This window comes from Aptenodytes forsteri, unplaced genomic scaffold, assembly GCF_000699145.1.
Source record: "Aptenodytes forsteri isolate BGI_AS27 unplaced genomic scaffold, ASM69914v1 Scaffold164, whole genome shotgun sequence".
NCBI lineage: Eukaryota > Metazoa > Chordata > Aves > Sphenisciformes > Spheniscidae > Aptenodytes > Aptenodytes forsteri.
In genome coordinates, this window is record NW_008795527.1 from 548,196 (window position 1) to 570,615 (window position 22,420).

The following is a 22,420-nucleotide window of genomic DNA, read 5'->3' on the forward strand; positions in this document are numbered from 1 at the left end:
TAAAATACAATGCAAAAAAAAGGTATTCAAAACTTTTAAGCATAGAAGTAGTAGTAGTTTTGTTCATTTGTTTTACTGCATCTGCATTATCCTGAGGGGTCCTTGTCTGGTCTCTCTCAACACCACAGGTAATCGAGAGCTGACTTAATAAAAAAAAAATGTGTTTTCTAATGTTAAGATTTCTACCATAATCACGGTATATCACACAAACAAGCAAGGCAACTCAGCTGGGTAGGCTTTGTGGTTTTAAGACTTAGCACCTATAGCTACTTTCTGTTCAGCTTTCCGAAGCAGCCATTTACTTACTGCCAACATTTGCTTGCATTTCTTATACTTCTCTGTTTTCTCAGCAATTTCTTTATTCATTTCACGTACTTGCTCCTTTACCGTGAATTCCGAAACTATATCAGATGAAATGGGGCTAACTGTGAACATTGAAGAAAAGACAAGAATATTGATTTTTTTGTTCCATAAATAAAGTTTGTGTAAGAGAGATGACAGGCCAAATTTGACAGTGCATCAAGAACAGAGTGCTCCATGTTACCCAAGCAAATAGTTAAACCAGAGACAATCAGTACCATGTGGCTAGTGATACGTAAGATCAGCAGTCATACCAGCATGTCTATGTTCAGTTCTCTCACATACTGAAGATGAACATAAATATACACAAACATACTACAAAGGTCAATGTGGGGAAAAAAGAAAAAAAAAAAACCAGACATCTCTTCCCTTAACTCCCAAGAAACTAAACACCAGAATATATACATTATGACATCATGCTAGATTATTCTTCCGTAAAAACATGAAGTGCCTCAGCAATCTACTTCATCCCATCACATACTATAACTGAGCTTGCTGGGATTTTATTTGTTTTAGGAAACACTTGTATTTACTTAAGACAGAAGGAAACTGACAGAAATTACAACCAATAGTCTCTATAGAAAGAAAGAATGTGTGAATTATAAAGTAACACAAACAAAATTAGTCAGCATTTACTGGCATTTATCAATTTAAATTGAATAATAAACCAGGCTTAGTTTTAAGCTATTATATGTTTATGTTTTAGAAGATTAGTTTTGCAAGAACTTAATAGTTCATAAAAATTATAACCTAGTTAAACATTTTCTAATAAACCACTACTGCCTATAAATCATGAGAATAGTCTATAGACTTGACCTTGCCATCACATAATCAGAACCTTTCAGTGGATTTGATTTTACAGTAGAATGCTACAGTGGATAGTCATTATAACAGGACTGCAAAATTACCATGCTATTGTATACAATTTGCAAATTTGGGGAGGATTTTTTTTTTAATGAATTGTTTATTAGCTTGGCAAAAGCAGCTCTGTGTTAACTATCAAGCAGAAATTCAAGAGTTCAGTCCTACTGACATTAGCAAATATCAGCTGAACTGTTTTGAAAAGATACATGAAGATATTTATAAATGTTGCCACCTGAAAAAGACACAAGATTTTTAGATGAATTTTCCCATTTCTAATCATTGCTTTAGCTAAAACATAACAAGTCCACCTACTTTATACTATACATACTATTAGGGACTACTTCACATAGACAACACTTTCAGGCTGATAGAAATAGACAAAGCTGTTGATACCTGGAGATGCAGACAACTTTTTGTCTGTAACGACGGCAGTAGCTGTCTCAATGTTAGACGCATCTTTCAGTTTCTGTTGATGCCCGGCAATTTTCTTTGTGAAAAGAAATTTTGTTTTGGTATTTAATTAAATGAAAGCCAAAGCACAAAGTAACGTGTATCTTGCACTATCATCTCCTCCAAAACTGGGCTAGACAGAATTGCTCATTAAAACAGGAGGTAATAATAAATATGCAAACACATTTAATTCTGCTAACACTGAAATTGCCTCAGACTATAATGCAAGATTATAAAAATCATAAATTTCTTTTTCCCTAGAAACAGTAATTTCTACGCAAATTATTAGGGAAAAAATTCATTTTCTAGAGAATCAATTACACTTAAATCCATCAACTTAAATCTAATATTCCATTAGAAAATGGAGTGTGTATTACTAATGAATCTTGGACTTCCAGTGTTAAAGTAGTGAAATTTGGTGTTTATTATCAGATGCACAACATGCCAAAGATGTGGAAGATTTTTAAGGAAAAGCCACAGGCATTCTGATATGACACCTCATTCACCATTGACCTTCTGGATGAGAAGACAACATTTTAAAGTAATCTGTAGATCAAAGCTGGGTAACTACCCCCTTTGTTCTGTGGACAGCAGAAATACTTAAGTCTGTTTTTCTTAAGAATTCACATCTGTACATCTTCCATTGCTCATACGCCTTTTCCCCATTTGAGCTCCTCTCCGACTCGGTCACTAATTTTCACAAAATTCTGAAGAACTCTGCTCTCAAATCTGTTTGAAATTCGCTAACGGGTTCAGTTACCAGGTGGCATAAGACTCACATCATCATTGCAAAAGCCTCATTTATTTATGGAACAAAGCTTAGAAGAGTGATAAGAATACAAAACACATATGGAATACAACTATATACTGTGTTGTGGAAACTTTCTCCCCAGTTCACTTTGAAATCCTCCTCCGAGTTCTCCATTTCCCCCACTTTTGGGTTTGGCTTTTTGTGGTGGTGGTGGTACTGAATACAGGTAGTAATTATGGATTTTTCCCTGCTTCAGTTTCAAAATTCTTCGTTGAACAATGTTATGCTTATAGGTTCATCCAAACTCTGTTAGCTTTCTACATACACCAGTTACTATAAATCCTGCGCTTGGTTTCGACAACTATCTAAAGAGAATCATAGAACTAATCTAGGTTTATGAAAGAAAATGGTAAATTAAAGAGTCATTGCTTACTGCATGGCTTAATCCTTTTTAAAAGCACTGGTTTTTGCAGAAGGAAATTAAATAGTTGCTGAAAAGTTACAAAATGCAAGTGCAATTTCTCCCATTCTACTTACTGCCTGTTCTGTAAACTTGTTTACTTGTTTTTGAAGTTTTTGACATTCTTTGAATTTTTCCTTGTAATGGTCAGCAGCCATTTGCAGACGAAGCTTCAGATCTTCAACTTCTCTGCGTAGTTCCTGCTCTACTGTGTTTGAAGTTTCCTTAAAAAAAAATTTAGAGAAAAACTGTTCTCTCTTTTGTTCAAATACCACTATTTCCCAAAAAGCCTTTTTTCAATTAAAGAAAGCATAATGCTCTATGCAAGTACAGAAGAAGTTCCTATTTTCTTTGCAGGAAGGAAAGGAATAAAGTAGTGGAGCACAGAGGCAGCATCTGTGCTGAACCTCATTCCAAGCAGGACACCCTGAGGGAGTAAACAGGCACTGGTATTAATACCAGAGGAAGGTACAGGATTCTTATTCTATGGGCTGATTAATGTATACCAGAAGTCTCAATATATATCAAAAGTCTGAACACCTTCCAGAAGGTGTTCTGGCTGTCTTATAGACAAGTATAGCCACGTGGCAGAAATGGACAGACCACAACTATATTCCATCACACTCACTATGTTTCTACTGGAAGTGGTTCAGTTGAGCTGTAACACTGATACACAAGCTAAGCAAACTACATTTACCAACTGGATATATGCCGTATTCAGGTACTTTCTGGTAATTTGAGTCATTCAGATGATCTGCTACTTCTTTCAGGATGCATTTCAAAAACATTGTATATAACTGAAATTCTTAGAAAAAACATGTAATTGTTGGATATTCTAAATATATAGTTCTTTTGAGGGTTGTACTCTTCACTTCGTATTTACTGCACTATTTTATTTACTGTTCAGCTCAATATATTTTTTTCCAAACTGCTACATTACAGTAATCCTACCAGCATATTAATCCAATACTGTTGCAGTCACAGAAGATCCGGTACAAAGCTCACTTAAGTCAGAATGATGAAACTTATATTAGCTCACTAGATTTTTATCCAAGACGAAGAAAGTCAAAACAGTTTCCATTACATTAATATTTTTATACTTATAAATACTAAAGCAAATTAACTTTGACCACAAATATTGGAGGACTCCTAAGAATCAAAAGAGAATCCATCAATGAGGAAAGAACATTATAAAAAAAAAGTTTCTATCAATTTTCTTATTTGAATGAATTTTTAATGCTACTGTAGCTCACATCAAAGAATTAAGAAAGGGAGAGGATTCAAAATAATATAGATGTATACCATATTATTTTGTGAAAATAATCTGGGGGTGGAGGGGAATTGCTGTAAGTAGTAGCAGAAACCTTTCTTACCAACCTTCCAAAATCAAGTGCATGTTAGCTGATTAAGGTAGTATCTTGAGTGCCGGAAGAGAATTTGATAATAATTTGCACTAATCATCCAGAAACACATTTTATTCCCCCAACTTTAGCAAAGCTAGCTCTGACAGGTTTCATAAATACAGATAAACTTCAGTACTAAATACTGATGATTTACCTGTTCATTTTTCAAAGCCGTGATTTTTTTAAGTTCGGCTAAAGCATCAGCAAGCTGCTTTTTCAATTTTTCATTTTCCAGACGTGCACTGTGAAGATCTGCCATCGTCTTATCTCGCACATTTACTACATCACTCAGCTCTTTTGACATTAGGACAGCTTCTTGTTTGCTAGCCTGAATCTGATCTTCAGCTTTCCGAAGCTGTTCTTTTAAAATACTTGCATCCTCCTGGGAAAGAGAAGAGAGAGAACAGAATCCATTATTTTTTAATTCAGAGCTTAAGTAAAGGTTGGTATAGGGATTAGAAACATTTGAAAGAAAAATCAAGTTTTCCCGACGGCTTTAGCAAAATCACTAAATCAAGAAGGTAGTACACAAGTACCATTTTCCCCATTTGCCTTCTTTGCTAAAAACGGTGTGCAAACATATTTCACTATGACATAAAGACAAAGTTAAATATTATTATTTCATGCATGCTGGATTTTTGTTGTATTTTCAGCTTTAGTTTTAAACATACACCAAAAAGTGTCTTTCTGTTTTCCAGAACATCTTGTTCTTATCACCACAGAACTCTTAATGGGCACAAATGGCCATCCAGCTTCAAAACGAAAGTTCATCCCACAGTAAGACACTGCAGGTAACAACAGAGTAAGAGGTCTTACAATGCCTACAATTGGTTGACGCAAGACACTGTAAAGCTGCTTTGGGATGTTTTTCTCACAGCTCCATTTCCCAAGATCTTGCATAACAAGCTTTTCAGAAGGAACTGAGAATAAAAAGTAATGAAGAGCAAGCTGCAGCATGCAGCACTAAGACCCTCAGCACTGCTGCATCCCCACAGGGCAGCCCAAGGGCCAACTGACCAAGATGCACTACTGGCCTCTCATTCCTCAGAAAAGCCCAGCATCACAAAAAAAAGAAAACAATAATTCAGAGCTACTATAAGCTACTCGCAGCCTCTGGGCTTCCTGAAGGCATATTAATCTCATATTCTTGAGTCTAGACATAAATTCAGGTACCTCTAGTCCATTATTCATTAATTTTTGAATAATCACTTAGCATAGCAAGTCCAGAGGAATACTAATATATTTTGAATACATTTATGAAGATGGATGGACTAGGAAATGCCCTAAAGTCCTGTCCCTTAGCTATTTTTACAGCACATGATGCATCAGTTAAATATCTCAGTAAATATCTGCAGTTTCATAGCATAAAACAAAAATGTTAATGAACCCACCAGAAACGTCACAAGCACTTCAAGATTAATAAATGACATAAATGTTTGGTTGCTTCAGTACTGGCACACACGCACCCCCTACATGTTTTCACTTCAAAGTAAAATACAGTAGTAGTTTAACACATTCAGAAACAGAACTGCAGAGCAGTCAAATGACTAAAACAAGATAAGCTGTAACTTAAAACAAGATAGTGTGTTCTTTTTGTCCTCTTGCTATTTCCATTCTCAACAGCACTACTTTTCTACTTAAATTTTACATTCATAAATTACTTTATTACCTTATTTTACATTTACATTATTTACTTACATAAATTACACATTACTTTAATGCAATTTCTATTCTTTCAAGATCTAGATTGCTTCTTCTGTGAGAAGACTGGCAAGATACACAAGATAAAGTCACCCGCATAATCTGACTTTTCCATGCTGGCCTCAAAGGCTGTGTCTAAATTAACTCTCTAGCTTGGATTAAGAGCACATCTGTGAAGCAGAACTCCCAGTCAATTCCACTATTACCTATCACACTGTAGATCACAGGATGGAACAGTCTCAGGGCACAGAAACTGCATTGCTTTTGGATGAAACGAAACAGGAAGATGTACATCAGGAACAAACACCTAATGGGTATTCTATCCATAGTACCACACTAAAACTAGTCCATGGTCCAGGTGGGGTTACTTCAGACAGCATAGATACCAGTTCTTCAGCACTGCTAGCTAACCACAATGCTACCACACTGTGTAGCAACAATCACCTCTTCCTTAGAAGTCCTACTGGCACTCTTATTGTTGAGTTCTCAGTCAATTTAGTCCATTGATACGGTATCCCATCCTTTCTCAGGTTTTACATCATTGTACCTCGACAGTACATTCACCTAACAAGTCCTTCAGCACATCTTTTGAAGTTTCCTCTTTTCTCCTCCATCACCCTCTGCTGTCTCAACATACCTACATTCTTAACTTTTCTCTTTTCCTCAATCTCCTTCCTTTTCACGAAGTTAAAAGCAACTCAGAGCAGAACACCACTTTTACTGAACTCACAACTTACTTTTTCACACATAGTTCATCTCACAGTTCATTATGTGAGACACTTCAACAAGCTCAGAATGTGCAAAACTAAAACTGAATTCACTCTTTTGCTTATTTTCTGCATCTACTGAGAACACCATAATCCTCTTGCCTCTCAGCCTATACCCTGGTGATATCTTCAACTTCTTCCTTTCTCTTGTCAAACACATACAGCCTTAGATATGTTTAAACCAGGCCAGTTATATCAGTAATGCTTACCTTGTTTGATGAGGAGAGCAAAAAAGCTTTCTTCATATTCTCTTTTTCAGCTATAAATAGCTGTAATCTGCCAACCTCCTCTTTATAATACGATATCATGTTTTCTTTGTTTGCATCCAAATTCTTAAACGTCTGGATTTCTTTTACTAGTTTGGTGTTTTCTATTTCTGTATTCTTCAAGTGTATCTGTAATGATGCTAAAAAATGTCAAACTCTTCTTCCACGTTATGAAAACTACTGTCCACCTGTCCATTTAAGTGTTCACTAAATTCTAACTCATCTCTGAGACAGATTAGAACAGGTAAAGAGAAAATTTAAACATTTGATAAGATCACTGCCCTCCAGCACAAATTTTCTGGCTGGAATTCTTTCAGCTTGTTCATCTAACAACAGCTCCACTCTACAGCTAGAAGGCCCTGATTTCTGTCCACATCAAATTAAGCTATTCAGAATTCACTCTTCTCTTCACAAATGCTGGACAACTAAGGACAAGCAAAAAAGAAGTGACTTGAAGAAAACTAAAGAAAAATTAAACTTCTAGTAGTATCTACTTGCAATCATCTAAGCAAACAGGACATTTCCAAAGACAGCAAACTAACAACTCCAGAGCTGGTTTTAAGTTATCGTCAAGTCTACCATATTATGCCTAATAAAGGATAACTGTTGCACTCAAGTGTTGTTCACTCAAAGACTGGAAGATTTGTGTTGCTTATTTACAAAGGGATTCCATGCTTGTGAAAGATGTTTTGAGATTTTATGACTTCTGGTGTATATCTAATACTGTCTGCCACAAAGACGACGTCCTATGAACGGAAATCGTCTTTAAAATACACTTGTTTTTTTCATACAACCTAAGGATTTCATTATTTTAGCATGTAAGACTTTTTTTGCCCTCAAAAGAAATCAGCTATGCTAGTAAAAATCAATGCAATATAGATCCTACTAAAGCTTCTCAGTTATGCACAAGACTCAAGAATAGGGATCTAGAAAACACAGTCTAGAGAGAGAACTTAGAAGAGTAAGAAGCAATTTACTTATGGAAAAGTGTGTTAAGAAAACCAGTTACTAGGTGATGCACTGTATAACTAAAGAACTTCCTCACTAGCATCTACTATTTTTTGTTAAAATGTCTGCATTTTAACAAACTGGTGATCCATTCTCCTTCTTAGAGACCTTTTTATATCATGGGATGAATTCAGATGCTGTTTTCCTCATTCATTTTTATATGAGAACACCTATAACTGTCTTAAAAATCTGTTCACAGAAATTACCCATTTCCTTTTTTCCTTAGCAAATTCAGTTTATCAGAATTGTCCATAAAACATTATTACCTTTATTTCAAACCACTTCATTTCAGTGTATACAGGTACAAGGAATAAAGTTACCTTATAAAGTTCTTTTTCATCCTTTTCTGTCTTTAACACACATTCAAGTTGCTCCTTCTCAAGCATCACTTTCTTCAGTTTGTCCTTCAGACTAAGACATTGACAAATTAATAGTACAGAACTATTAATACAGAAGATCGATGCATACATTAAAAATTGTTAGTTTAAAAAAACACCACTGGAAAGAAACAGTAAAATAAGGAAGGTAAGGAACAAAATCACTAAATACCTGTCTAACTCGGTTTCTTTTGCAATGGCTTTTTGAGTAACAGTCATGATATCTTCTTCAAGCTGGAGAACTTTTGAAGCAGCCTCATCATGCTTCTTCTTCAAATCATCAATTTCAGTTTTAAGAGCTTCCGATGCTTGAATATTGTTCTTTAAAAAAATTGTAAACAGATGTCATTTAAGAATGCATGTCTTCAGAACTACAACATGCTATTTGAATTAATGCTAAAATACGGTCAATTAGATTTCTTCTCTTCCTTAAAATGTATGACAAGCCCATTTCAAGGATATATAAATATATATGTTGAATATATAAAAATATATTAAATTTGCTATGCGCAGTTAATATATTAAAAAGGAGTCAATAAGGAGTTTGTTTTGGCGTAAGCATTCAGTTACACAGGGACTACCAAAGACTTCAGAGTATAGGACAAACAAAGCTATATTTCCTATCTTTTGCCAATCTCCTTTCTGCAAACTAACCATTGACTGCCTAGCTTAGAAAACATAAAGAACTTCTATTTTAATTTGTACTGTTACTTGAAAAGAAGGAGAGTTTGCATTTGACCAGATAGCTACAGCACTTAAGCAAGCAACGTTAAAGACAACTGCAGACAAAAGGAGAAAAAAAAATGGAAGAACTCCTGATGAAGAGCTAGTTAGTACACTACATTCTCCTAGCTAGAATGTGTGGAAGGTCTCACACAAAGCTCGTGGAAGCTCATGAAACAATTGTGGGATTTGTGTCTTGGATATTGAAAGCTGAGACAGAGGATGATGACAACACCCAAAACAGATTCCTTTGTCAGAAAACTGACAGATGCAAGATGGGAAGCCACTTTTTAAGTACCACATTAATTATCTAATTACAGCAATGTCCATACCATTCTAAGGCAGTGGACAGCTAAACATCATCTCCACTGCAGCAAGATGGCCATTTAAAGTCTTCAAAGTCAGGTCATGTTAAATAACCCAGAAAAAACGTTATTTTCAATATAATACTATTTTCTTGAGGAAATAAATTAATAACACTAAAGTAGAACACAGATACCAAGATAATATGCTACTATTTCTGATATCAAAATTCAATAAAGCTCAGCTTAGTATCAACCATGACAGTGGTATGAATCAAAGTGTAAACAAGGTCAAGACAGACTGACCAACATGCCTGACTACAGCATGACTTAGTGTTTGTGCAGATACGAGGGTACAAGTTGTCTTTCTGCTCTACATTTGGAAGATTAAAGCACTAGTTCATTTATTCATTTTTAAACAAAGCTTAATGCCCTGAAACAACAAGACTGTACTGTTACATCAAGAGAAACACATCAGCCAGAGTTTACGGAGAACCCCTACTGGCCAGATTCCAACCTAACTAACAATGTTTTAAGTACAATAAAATATAATGAGGACTGTTTTTACTCATTAATTGTCAAAATACACTGCACGCAAGTGTAATTAAGCCCTGCTTTTACAAGCAACTAAACAGAAGTTTGGGCATTATGATTTGGGGGGGTGGGGGGCGGGGGGACACACGACTGTTGAATTGTGAGGGGTGGCAAATGTAACTGATGACTCAATCACTTCCTAAACACTGTACCAGCACATAAAGTAGATTTTTGTTACATGTGCTACAAAAAAGAAAAGGATTAATACATTACAACTTTTTAAACTCTAAATGGCTTTATTATATGTCTTAATATAACAAAGAATCTCAAGGGATCATGAATGTATCATCTTTTTTGGAAACAGCATTGGATAAGATGACCCACAATTTTCATAAGGTCTTTCGTTTTGAAGAGCTATCAGTTTCCTGCAACCAAAAATATATGTACTTGGTGTAATGAAGGCAGGGTATTTTAATTAAAGTCAGTATTCCGAGTAAAACTTGCTATATAACCAGCAGCAACAACACACATTATAACTGCTTGTGCTTCCCTAGTGCAGTGGAGACTAATTACTTGCCCCTGTTTTGAAAGTCTAGTATAGTAAAAAGTCTGCTTCAATACATATCTGTGTTTTCTCTAAACACCACTTTGGTATAACTGTAACTGTTGTAACCCAAGTGCCTTCAAAAGAATTTAATCTGATACATTATATATACAAACTGTACAAACAGTTCAAACAGGCTGCCAAAGGTAACATATATTAAAAGGAATTAATAGCGTGAAAAAATTTCACTCCACAAACAGCATTACAATTGATGCTGCTTTGCTAGTTATTCTAAAGGGACATGGTATTAAAATGTAAAAGTTCCATACTTAACAGATTCTCACCTAATAAACTTGTTTAGATACAACTAAAGCCTACAGTTTTGAAAGAAAGAAGGATTAATTTTTAGAGACGACTTGTTATTTTACAGAATTCTTAGCAATTCAATTTAGATGCTGCAATCCTAGTCCCATACACTCTGGTTACAGCAGTTTCAGAGCCTGTAAAATTTAAAATGAGTGCTCTTAGACTATTTTTACAGGTAAGAGTCGACTGTTTTAGGAGGAGTCTAAAGGAGAAGAATTAATAAACACATTGACTACATGTACAACCTCTATTAGAAAAAAGATAAAGAGAAATTAAGTAAACAATAAGTACAGAAATTATCTGGTACATCTACAAATATAATACCTTTTCTTCCACTTTCTTAACAGAAAGAAAAGCCCAGGCAAGAGCACGAATCATTTTAATGAACTGGTTTAAAAAACACCCAATAATTTTACGGGTTTGTTTTTTTTTTTTTTACTCTGGATTGTATTTTTAATCCAGTTATAAATGCAGCTCCCCCCGTCCCCCCTCCCTAGAGTTGCAACAGCCTTATGGGTGGAGGGGGGAAGCAAACTGCACCACAAGGGTCTGAATAAGCAGCCAGAAATTACTTAAGTCAGCTTCGCTGCTGCTGCAAAACAAAAAGCTACCAAAATAAAAGTTCCTATAACTGCCAGGAGTCTTACTAGTGAAATGAAACAAAGAAAATTTAATGTAGTTGTCAAGTGAATCTATCTTCCCCGGAATCAAAATTCCACTTTGAAAATTTTGATGTACCTTCAGATAGGGAACGAGAAGAAAGATGGGGGCACCAAAATCTTTACTGCTATTCTAAAATAGCGAAAGATTTAAGACTGATTATTTTAAAAATAATTTTATAGTAATAACCTGAAACACTGTTCTCCCCTGCAAAGAACTGCCATTACACATAATGTGATTTGTTGAGTGCATTACAAACAGCTGCTGAAAGAACAGAGTTTTTACATCAAAAAGTTCTAAATTACAGATCAGTTGCTTTAGGTTTGTGTAACCTAATCATAAATACACTGATTGAAACCTCATAAAGCTATTATAAGCTCTATCTAAAGGATATGCAAAGATCATGCCTGTGCTCCTCCTTGAAATATGTTTAAAAACTATTTATTAAACTTCTGCTACAAAAGGACTAATAATCTTTCAGTTGAGAATGGAATAGCCATAAAGTTTCTAGATTCTCATTTTTACAACAGAAAACTATGGCAAAAATCTGCATGTTCAACAATCAAGAACACCACGCTTTCCCTACTTATTTCTTACTTCTAATGGATTTTTGCAACACCAGTAAAACATTAACCAGTACAGTCTGGCTAATGGAAGCAAAGCGGTACAGACATCCCTTCCTGTGAATCAACATACACAATGCATTTTTCAAACATACTTAAGGCAGAGCGAAATCCAACAGACAGAACAAAATACTTGAAAAACACAACCCAAGACTATTTCCAGCTGTGACATCTTGTGGTATGGCAATGGGCAGCATGGTTTTTTTATGCTTCATCTTCCCTTTTCATTGCATGTAAAACTCCCTATCCACTTTTTAAAAGCCATTCCACACCTAAAGCATTCACCTTTGATTAATGGCTAATATCTGCCATCTTTATTTTACTTTTTACAGGATGCATACATTGTAATGAAGAAGAATGAAAGGTTAAAAATAAGCTAAAGAAATTAATTTCACCAAATACAAGGATTTAATGTCAGGGGAACCATTATGCTTCATACCCTACAGAGAATTTAGGGGATCTAGATGAATTATCTGCAGGAGCCTTTTGTTTATCCCATTGACATCATAGCAGCTCCAACAGAATTGTGTTAAACACTTGGCTGACATCACACTCTGTTTAAAGGACCTCTGAGGACAAATGATAAACACAACATAGTACCATTGCAGCCACTGCAAAATCTGAGTTTGCTCGTAACACAAGGCCTGTTATGTTCTGAAAAGAAACCTCAAGTTGTAATTTTTCTTTCTAAAATAAAATTTAAGCATTCAGTAAAGTAAAACAGTAAACCAATTCCAAATAAACTCAATGATATTAAGCTTTTGTCTTTGTGAGTATGATTGGCAAAAGAAATACTGCTCTAAAAACACTGAAGTCTCGCTATTCCAAAAACCTAAGAGATCACAGTGGCAGTAATTTAATTGTGTTAATCTCTTCAACTAAAACTGTTAAACAGATCAAAACTCTACAAAACTAAGGCGTAACACTGTAAAAGTTCATCTAAGTAACATCAGTCACCCAATTACTGTCATGAAGACTACAGACACGCAAGTTTTTGCAGGAGGCAACGGAAGTATTTAAACACACTGATTTTGGAGCATGCATTTACATTTCAGAATGTTACGTTTCTTAAAACATCTTATAATTTCACTATAACCTATCGCTTTTGCAAAGTGTCATTCTCATGAATACGTAATTTGAATTGAAGTGCAGGCAGGATATCTATCTAAAACATTTAAGAATCTCTCAAATGAATCTGTTCAATCATCCACTAAAATAATTTTCAATTAATCAGTTTAAGAATACACTGAATAGTCACTAAAACAATAAAACAGCATTTTCCCTTCACAGGATGTTTATAGCACCCTTGGGTGCTATAACTGCTGGTGCCAACCTGAGCAATTCTGAGTGTTTAATTCGTATCTTTAAAACATTATTTACATGGAGTTTGGGGGGGGTTGTATGGGGTTTTTGTGGGTTTGCTTTCTGGGTTGGGGGGTGGTTTTTTGGTTGTTGTTTGGGTTTTGCTTTTTGGGTGGTTGTTTTGGGGGATTTGTTTGTTTTAAACAATGCATCTCCCTGACCATCAGATTTTCGCACATGCATAAACAATTACCAACATAGCTTGATTTAAAGAGGCACTGAAAAAAAACACTTGATTCACTTACTTTTATGCATGCAGTCTGAACTGGGCACTTGTACTGCTGACATATCACACTGTACAACAGCATTTTGTCAGTATCTAATCAGAGGAACTCTCCTTATAAAATGGCATCAAAAGCCAATTTAAATGAATCCCTGATATTTGAATAAAACTCTCCAATGAATAAAGCTACTGTGAAGGTAGAATCTGTCAGTAGAATGTGGATATATATGGATGTCCTATTAAAACTCCCCATCAGATAGATTAATTAGCCCACTTTTTAAAAGTTAAATGGCAAACTAAACTCTCAAAAAAGCATGAAAGAACAAGTTTATCAAGTCAGTAAATTCACTTCTGCCTCAACGTATGCCAGTGTCATAACAGAAACACTATTCTAATGTTTACAGCGTCAAAGAATGAGCAGGTAATCTGCAAATCTGTTGCTTCTGACTCAAGTTGAACAGTTACGGAAACCACTGCCACAGGAGTAAGACTTGTCACCACTGCAACATTAAAGAAATCAGTTCAGAAGTACTCTCTTCCCACTAGAGGGAGACAAATGATTGCAAAAGCATCATTTGCAAGCTGCTCTCTACAGAAGCATACAAAACCTGTGTTCACAAAATTGAACGGTTGCAGAGTGTCAAAGAGCGACCGATGAAAGACTGACACAATGACTACTGCATGTTTCTCTTGTTCAGCACAGAAATATTAAATCTTAAAACAGTAGGCGAGTGCACTGCTGCCAGAGAGCTTACACACAGTTTAAGTACACACAAAACTGGGAACACAGAGACCAAAAAGCGTAAGTTCTTTTTATTTACACAGGTGTATATTTTTATATTCATAATGTGTAAGATACAGATCAGAAACATTTGTATTACTGTTTGAGATAAAAAACATAAGTTTTTGATTCAATGTTCTTCAATTTTTCCAAAAGTAAAATATATTCAGATAAAAGCAGCTTACTAATGTGACTCAACATACTTGAGTATGTACCAGTGAACAAGTTATCTCAGTAGGAAACCAAGGGAAAAGTTGAAACGTTGAAAGCAACCTGAAACAGTTCTGGTGACCATGTATCATGTGTCATCATCTTAAGTAAAATAATCATAGTGAGTAATTACATCATTATTTTAACATTGTTATATTAGTAGACTTGCAAACTGTATATACAGCATGATTCTAAATAAAAGTATGCTATCAGAGAACATCATCCTAGTAAAAACAAATTAACTCTGAAACACTAACAGAAGGTTGTAAGAAAAAGATGTGACATTTCTGAAACATTTCCAGTAATTTCGTATTTAGTCCGAATTCCCACACAGAGTAGTAGCAGATTAAGTTAAACCTTCACACTCTATAGGAGTTAATTTAATGTCATTTGGGCGGGGGGGGGCGGCAGCGGCGGGAGAATGGTTCAACTGGCATGAAAAATTCTGCAGAGGAATGCTATGTTTTCCTGTAACTGAAAATACAGCCCTTTTCAGAAGAATAAAAAGAGTGTACATGCTGGGGGGTAGGAGAAGAAAGGGGAGAATGGGAAAGATTCACTTATCCCCTCCCTAAACTGATCTTGTCAGACCAACTACATACTGCATTAAGCAGCCACTGGAGAAGAGAAGAGGAAAAGATCAACCTAAAAGAAATAAAGACTGAATTTGTCCCAAGTTCTACAGTATCTTAAGCTTTGGCAGGACAGATTAATTAACACAACTTAATGGTAATAATCATAACATATGAAGTGTGCGCTAAAAACAGTGGGGCTGGAGAGCACGCTCCCTCTGACCACGAACACTGACTGGCGCAGAGTTGTGTGCCTTGCAAATATTCTTCTTCTGTGATGGTGGCAATGACAACCTGAGAAAACGATGTCTACAGAAGCATTAATGTGTTGAATACAAATAAAAATACAGATTTTTATACTCCAATGCAATAAAACACTAAAAAAACCCACAAACCCAAACCTAAAAAAATAGAAGCCTTTACAGGCAAGTAGTGACTTACGAGTGCCATAACATGCATTAGAAGCTGTATTTCAACAACTCTAACAGCACATTATCACTTTATGTCTTGAATGCATTTGTTCCTCCTATCTTTGGTAGGAAATGAGATGGCTATCTTGTAAGAAGGCAACAGACAACTGTATCTCCTGAACAGTAAGGGCACTGTTAGCAAACCAAAATCTGTAGTTTGTTGTGGCCATTACAGTCTGAAGTGCTACAAACACAGGAACTCACCCATTTTTAAAAAAACTCAGGAAATGGGAATCTTTTCACCACTTAAAACATGCATAGAGCCCAATATTCAAACTTGTGGAACACTGATTGTACTACACCTGAATAGATTGTTTAGTATGCTATGTTCTTAAGAGATTGATCTACTTCTAGCTTGTTTCTTCCTAATATTTTCCCCAAAGAGCCTCTAAAGAACCACTTACAAAGCATCCCAATTGGCAAAAAGCAGACAGAGAAGACAATAGTTCCACTGCCCAGAATTCTATGAGAATAACTAGGTGGGGAAGAGATCAATTGATCAAGAGTGGGAGGGGAAACACTAATTGGGATATAGCCGTGACATCGTCTGTCAACAACTATCCTGTCTATATTAAGAAATCAATGTTTCTACAGACGTTTCTCAATGATCCAAACTACTCCTGAGCTATTTGTGAAAACAAAGGACTGATAAAAATCAATACCAAAAAGAGGAAAGTAGCCTAAAGGCATACGAATAAACAAGAGGATTTTTAAAACATAGTTCTCTTAACAAAACATTTTCATATTATGAACGCAGAGCTTTTCCATCATTAATCTACCTTCTATTTGTTACACTGTACCACAGTAAGATAACTTACATACTATGACCCCTAACCACACCATCCACATTCTGTTCAATTCAGTTATAAAAATATAAGGTAGCTTAACAAGGTATTTGATCAAAAGACAGAGACACGAGATCAGATACCCGTATTATTTGCTCCAAAGAAACTGAGTAAGATTCTTAGAAAAGGGGCAGATTGACAAATATTTTGTATAAAGGGGTTCATAACTCCAAGGCCCCCTTATCACAATACAAATGGTAATAAACAAATAGTAGTTGCCAATATATTAGCAGCATTAGGAGCTCTGCACTCAATTAGAATCAAATGCATGTGTCTGTACAGACATATCCACTTCCTTTGCTCATGCAATTGCCACTTTTTAAATACAGTACTTTGTACTATTGTGGGTTTTTAGAGGGCTCTTTGGACAAGCTGAAATATTATCTGTGCGCTTCTTGATGGACGTACTTGCAAAAAGGAAAATAAATTATGTTGTTAAGAGATTATACATGGGTTAAATGTAGCTTAGCTTTATTTTTAACAGAAATAAAGATTTCTGTCACTTATAGCTTCCTCTTAAACTTCAAAGGTAATGATATGTAGTGTTTACAGTAATTATATTTTCTTATATGGGCTATTTTATTAATTTAATGCTCTGAAGTATATTGAATTTTTTTAATAGAACTCCAAATAGTTAAACCTTTACTTAACATTTTAAAAAATACAAGTTTTAAATTCAACTCCACTTTTTATCTCTTTATGTATCAAAAGTTTAGAGCATAACTAAAAATCCACCTGTGACAAAAGAGCACTAGAAATAAAAGAAGAAAATAAAAAACCCACAGAATTACCTAGTTAAAACAACCATTCTGTAACTTAAAGGCAAAAAAAGCCAACAAGCCAAACCAAAACAACCTAGCTCATACTAAACACAGGTGAAGATTCTGCTGTTACATAAAGTTCGCATATATTTTGACTACTTAGCATTTCAAGGTTATCCCGTGTAGTCTTATATAAAAACAGCCAAGTTAATGCATTGTTTAAGTTTATCACCAATAACAATTATTCACATTACATGAAGCTGACTAGCTCAGCTGGGGGTTTTGAGAGGGGAGTGGTTTTGGAGGGTTTGTTTTGGTGGTTGTTTGGGTGGGGGAGTGTTTTGTGGGGTTTTGGGTTTTTTTAACAAACCACAAGGAAAAAAAACCTAGGTACTATAATCCTACTGAGTGCTACATAACTGCTGCTCAGGAATCTTTATATCAATCCATTAACGCACTGTACAGTGTTCTCAGCAAAGATAAGTCATATAATCCCTTGAACCACTGCTGTACTTCATGTATTGGGGTAGGGAGGCAAGGAGAGAAAGAAGGGAAGTCATCTTTAAGATTAGAAAGTTTAGAGAGAAAGCCACATATAAAGTATTGTTTATTAAACTTTCCAATGATGAAAAAGTTAACTTATTGCACCTGATTTAGTAGATGCCTGTTTAATTTTCAGGAGTAACACTGGATTTATATTCTGCTTATGGATATAAACAAATGAAAGATGTTTCAACTCAGCAGATTTTTTTCTTCTTTTAAACAAGTGAAAAAACAGAGAATAGAACATAAAAGATGTAAAATAAGACAGTGTCAAAGACTTCAGAGACAAAAAATAATTGCATGAGTTAGAAAACTTCTATAGTATTCTAGATAGGTGAAGAGTTGCATCAGCCTCAGATTGGACATCTACTATTTAGCTCAGCTAAACAGAAGTGAGTTCTTCACATTGCATCACCACTTCAACAAAATAAGGCAGAAACAAACCAAAAAACAAAACATTCCTGAAATTAAATTCTAATTGCTAAGTTCTGGCATCTTAGAGGCAAAAGTATTTTTGATTACAGAAATTCACCGGAAAGTGTGAGAAAGTATCAAGACATTTTTGTTCCTATGCAGTCTAACTGTGTCCTTGCTGGACAGCCATCAAAATCCCATTTGACAAATTGTTCTAAAACAGCACTGTAAAGCTAACGTGGATTAGAACTGACAATTTACTTTCGTACTTTTTTTTTTTAAATGAGAACCTCAAATGACAATGAAAGACATCTGTGTACCTCATTCAGATTTATCTACCAAGTTTGTGATTCTGCAAATCCACGAAATGTATACTTAAAAGTATTTAATTCTTATCTCATTCATTTAAACTAGTCCTCCCATGTACTTGAAATTAAAATCATTCTTTTATAGGAAAAACTTTTTTTCTAAACAAGATCTTATCCTTTCTTTTTTCCTTACCCAACATTCCAGTCCATTTCACTATGACTGTTCAAAAGTAAACTACAAAGTTTCAACAGTTTCAAAATCCCTCAAATTCCTTTCTATTAAAGGTGTATCATGCAGAACTGTTGACATATACATACTAGTACTTAGAAATAGCCTATTAACTGCTGTCCACAGCTAAATTATATAGGCTTCATTACTTCAAATTTGTCCATGTCACCACCTCCCTCCCACATGTTTTTAATCTTCTCCTAAAAGTTGTTTTTTAAAAAGCAGCAGCTTAAAAATAGATTAGGTCCAACTTTTTTGTACCTATTTTGTAATGTTAGATTTCCTCCTTACCATATGTAGAATTCCAAATTAAGCTTGCTTTCTTTTAGGCTAGATTTATATTTTCACTATCAATTAATACCGTAAATTAATTCAGGTTTGTGCTTCTTTTCCCTTTCGAAATCTTCAGACCTTTGTGAAGCCTTTTAGAAAAGCGACTAGTTACTTTTCACTCTTTGTGTGCCCTGGCAGTAGTATTCTCTGTTAAGTCTTGATCTTTGCTTTTAATGCCAAAATTTTTTTTACCATTTTCAATACCCTGTGTTGTATGTAGTTATTCCTTAATGGGAGTTTTTTGAAAAGCCTTCCTCCATTTTAAGTTAATGTAAGCAAACTTTAAACTATCAACTACTTTCCACTATGAATTCCACACTTAAATGTCAAACATCTGGTAACAGTTGTCATCGATTATCTTACCAAGCCTGGTACCAAAAGCCTTAAATATTTTAACCATTTTACGACATAAAAGGAATAGTGGCAGAAGGTTAATCGCAACTGACCTATTCCAGTGTAAATGTCTATCTAACTGCTGAGGGGTTTTGATAGCTGATTTTCACCCAGTTTAACTGGTTCTTGAAAAAGGAGGATTACAGACATTATGAGTCAGCTTCAATCAGTTAAACAACTAACCTTTTGCTCTGTTTGCAGTTGGTCACATCTCTGCTTTTCGTGGTTAAGTTCTTTTTCCAGTCTTTCAACTTGATCTCTGAGTTGTGCTGTTTCCTTTTCCAGAACAGAAGTTACCTTTAATAGCTCTTCTTTTTCTTTTATTATTTTTTCAATTTTAAACTGTAAAAACAAAAACATTCTTTTTTAGTAATTTTTCTCCCCTTCATTCCTATCAAGCAAGTGGATAACAAATTACTCCGGTGTTTGAGCAGAAGCACAAAATGTGTGTTCTCTGGCTAGGTTATTTTACAGTTTTCCCCTTATTCCCAAATTCCTGAAGTTTCATTGCTTTAACTCAATAGTACTACATTACCATTAGACAGCACACTTTGCAGTGTCTTGATTTAAACTCAAGTTTTACCTCCTTAAGTGAAGTGCCTTTACTGCTTCCAAGTGACAGCAACTATAGAGGAGCTAATGATGATGATGACAGCTTGGTGAAAAAATGGCTGCTGAGCATAGAGACACACACACACTCTAAAGCAATGTTTGAGGAATTTCACCAAAAAAAATGAACACGCACATAGCCAAAAGTAAGGACTGGCACAGGAATTGCAGCTTTTCAATACTTAAAAGGGGCTTATAAGAAAGATGGGGACAGACTTTTTTGTAGGGCCTGTAGCAATACGACAAGGGGTAATGGTTTTAAACTAAAAGAGGGTAGATTCAGACTAGATATAAAAGGAAGAAATTTTTTTAAGATGAGGGCGGTGAAACACTGGAATAGGTTGCCCAGAAAGGTTGGAGATGCTCCATCTCTAAAACATTCAAGGTCATGTTGGACAGGTCTTTGAGCAACCTGATCTAGTTGAAGATTTCTCTCCTCATTGCAGGGGGCTTGGACTAGATGACCTTTAAAGGTCCCTTCCAACCCAAACCATTCTATGAACCAAGATAATCAGAAAGGTTTGAAAAAAATATTTTGCTTTAATTTTAGTACTATGAGTACATATCTGAAAGGCAAAAATATCCTAGATGTATCTCTGTATTATGTATTTATCCCTGAATTTTGAAAACTGTAAATTGAATACGTTTATGTATCTGCCTAGACGCAACTGACAAAAGGATAAAACATCTGATGGCAAGGTAGGGAAACTGTACTGAGCAATTTTCCAATAAGCAACTCATACAATCAAGTTGGTTTGGTTTTGGTTTGGGTGTGGGTTTGGGGTTTTTTTGGGGGGTGGGGGGGTGGTGTTCTTTTTTTTTAAGTAGTTTTCAGCCTACAAAATATCAACAAGCAAATGGAAACATCTTGACTCTGGATGTAAGCATACAACTCTAACCACATCCATCTAGCAAAGAACATGACGCACAGAACACCGCTTTAAATAAAACAAGCTATGCTAACATACTCAGGCACCTGCAATTATTCAGTTTAGTTTCCAGGACTCTTCACTTGTGCACAAATAAACATATACTGGTTCGTTAATTTTTTTCCTTACAACGAGCACCATTTCACACAAAGGGTATCTTCCCCCCTCCAGTTAGTTGGAGAGTACAGATGTGAGAGACGGGCAACTATCTACTCTCTTATGGTTTCCCAGTCTATGCTTAGTGCTATACCATACCTCTAGCCAGTTTAAAATCTTTACTCATTTAACCTGCAAATGTTCTGAACTCCAATCAAATACTGGAGAACAAGCCAGAAATATATACATTACACCTATATATGTAGTTTTTTTCCTCCTGGTTTGTTCTTCAGTACTATATCCTGCAAGTGTATGTATATATGTACGTATAGAAAAATAAATAAGATGATAACATTTTAAGAATCGTTGAATCAAACCTCAAGAAGTCCAGCTTTTGTGGTCACCACTAACATATCAGAGTTTCCTTCATCTTCCATAGTGAGCAATTCTTCAACAGGAGAAGAGGTACGAAACTGGAAAGGTGTGCTTGCTCCACGGATTTCTCCTTTATAAGTCACGTAACAGAACTGGTAAAATTCTCCATCATCATTTGGTAGATAATATCCTATCAAAATACATTCATATTTGAAAAAACATTCTACACAAACATATATTTCTCCATCTGGAAATAGATTATAAGATCACGTTTGATTTACGAATTTCATGCTCATTACCTCAGCAAGGCACAGACAAATCATCAAAACAGCAGAAAGGAAAAGTCATCCTATTTAGTAACTTCCATCCCCCAACAATTTCTCCTAGCTTTTAAGGCAAACACCAGAACAGTGTCAGGTAATAGGTGCTGTATGTACACATCACCTTACATACATTAGGTAATAACTGCTGTTTATATATTTATGAAACAGATAGAATTATTAGCAATAAGATGCCCTGAAGCTGGATCAGGACCACATTATTATGTAACTGTTGTACAATCACAGAACAAAGAGTAAGCAATTTTTTCACCTTGGAATACCTATACAACCAAAGACAACAGACAAAGAATAACATGCAATGACAAGACATCTGCAACTTTACCAGGTTCAATTTTTTGCATGTTTTTTGTGGAGTAACCACAATTTAGTTTTGCTATTTTTAAATGCCAAAGCATGGGAATGCTCTGAATGGATGACACAACGTTAACAAGCTGCGGCCGGGGGGGGGGGGGGGGGGGGGGGTGGAT

General features: G+C 35.3%; 1 protein-coding gene across 4 annotated transcripts in view; it reads right to left on the reverse strand.

The window, feature by feature from the left end:
* Positions 1-22,420, reverse strand: part of TAX1BP1 (Tax1 binding protein 1) — a 69,878-nt gene that overhangs the window by 23,210 nt on the left and 24,248 nt on the right. For 2 of the 4 annotated variants that reach the window (XM_009282015.1, XM_009282016.2), the window contains exons 4-12: positions 21,615-21,802; positions 19,787-19,945; positions 8,580-8,728; positions 8,351-8,441; positions 6,966-7,151; positions 4,443-4,670; positions 2,963-3,109; positions 1,618-1,711; positions 307-425 (exon numbers count right to left, since the gene is read on the reverse strand). In XM_009282015.1, coding sequence (XP_009280290.1) covers positions 307-425; positions 1,618-1,711; positions 2,963-3,109; positions 4,443-4,670; positions 6,966-7,151; positions 8,351-8,441; positions 8,580-8,728; positions 19,787-19,945; positions 21,615-21,802 — 1,361 coding nt within the window. The remainder of the gene's footprint in view (positions 1-306; positions 426-1,617; positions 1,712-2,962; positions 3,110-4,442; positions 4,671-6,965; positions 7,152-8,350; positions 8,442-8,579; positions 8,729-19,786; positions 19,946-21,614; positions 21,803-22,420) is intronic. The other 2 variants (XM_009282017.1, XM_009282018.1) reach the window with 2 other exon arrangements.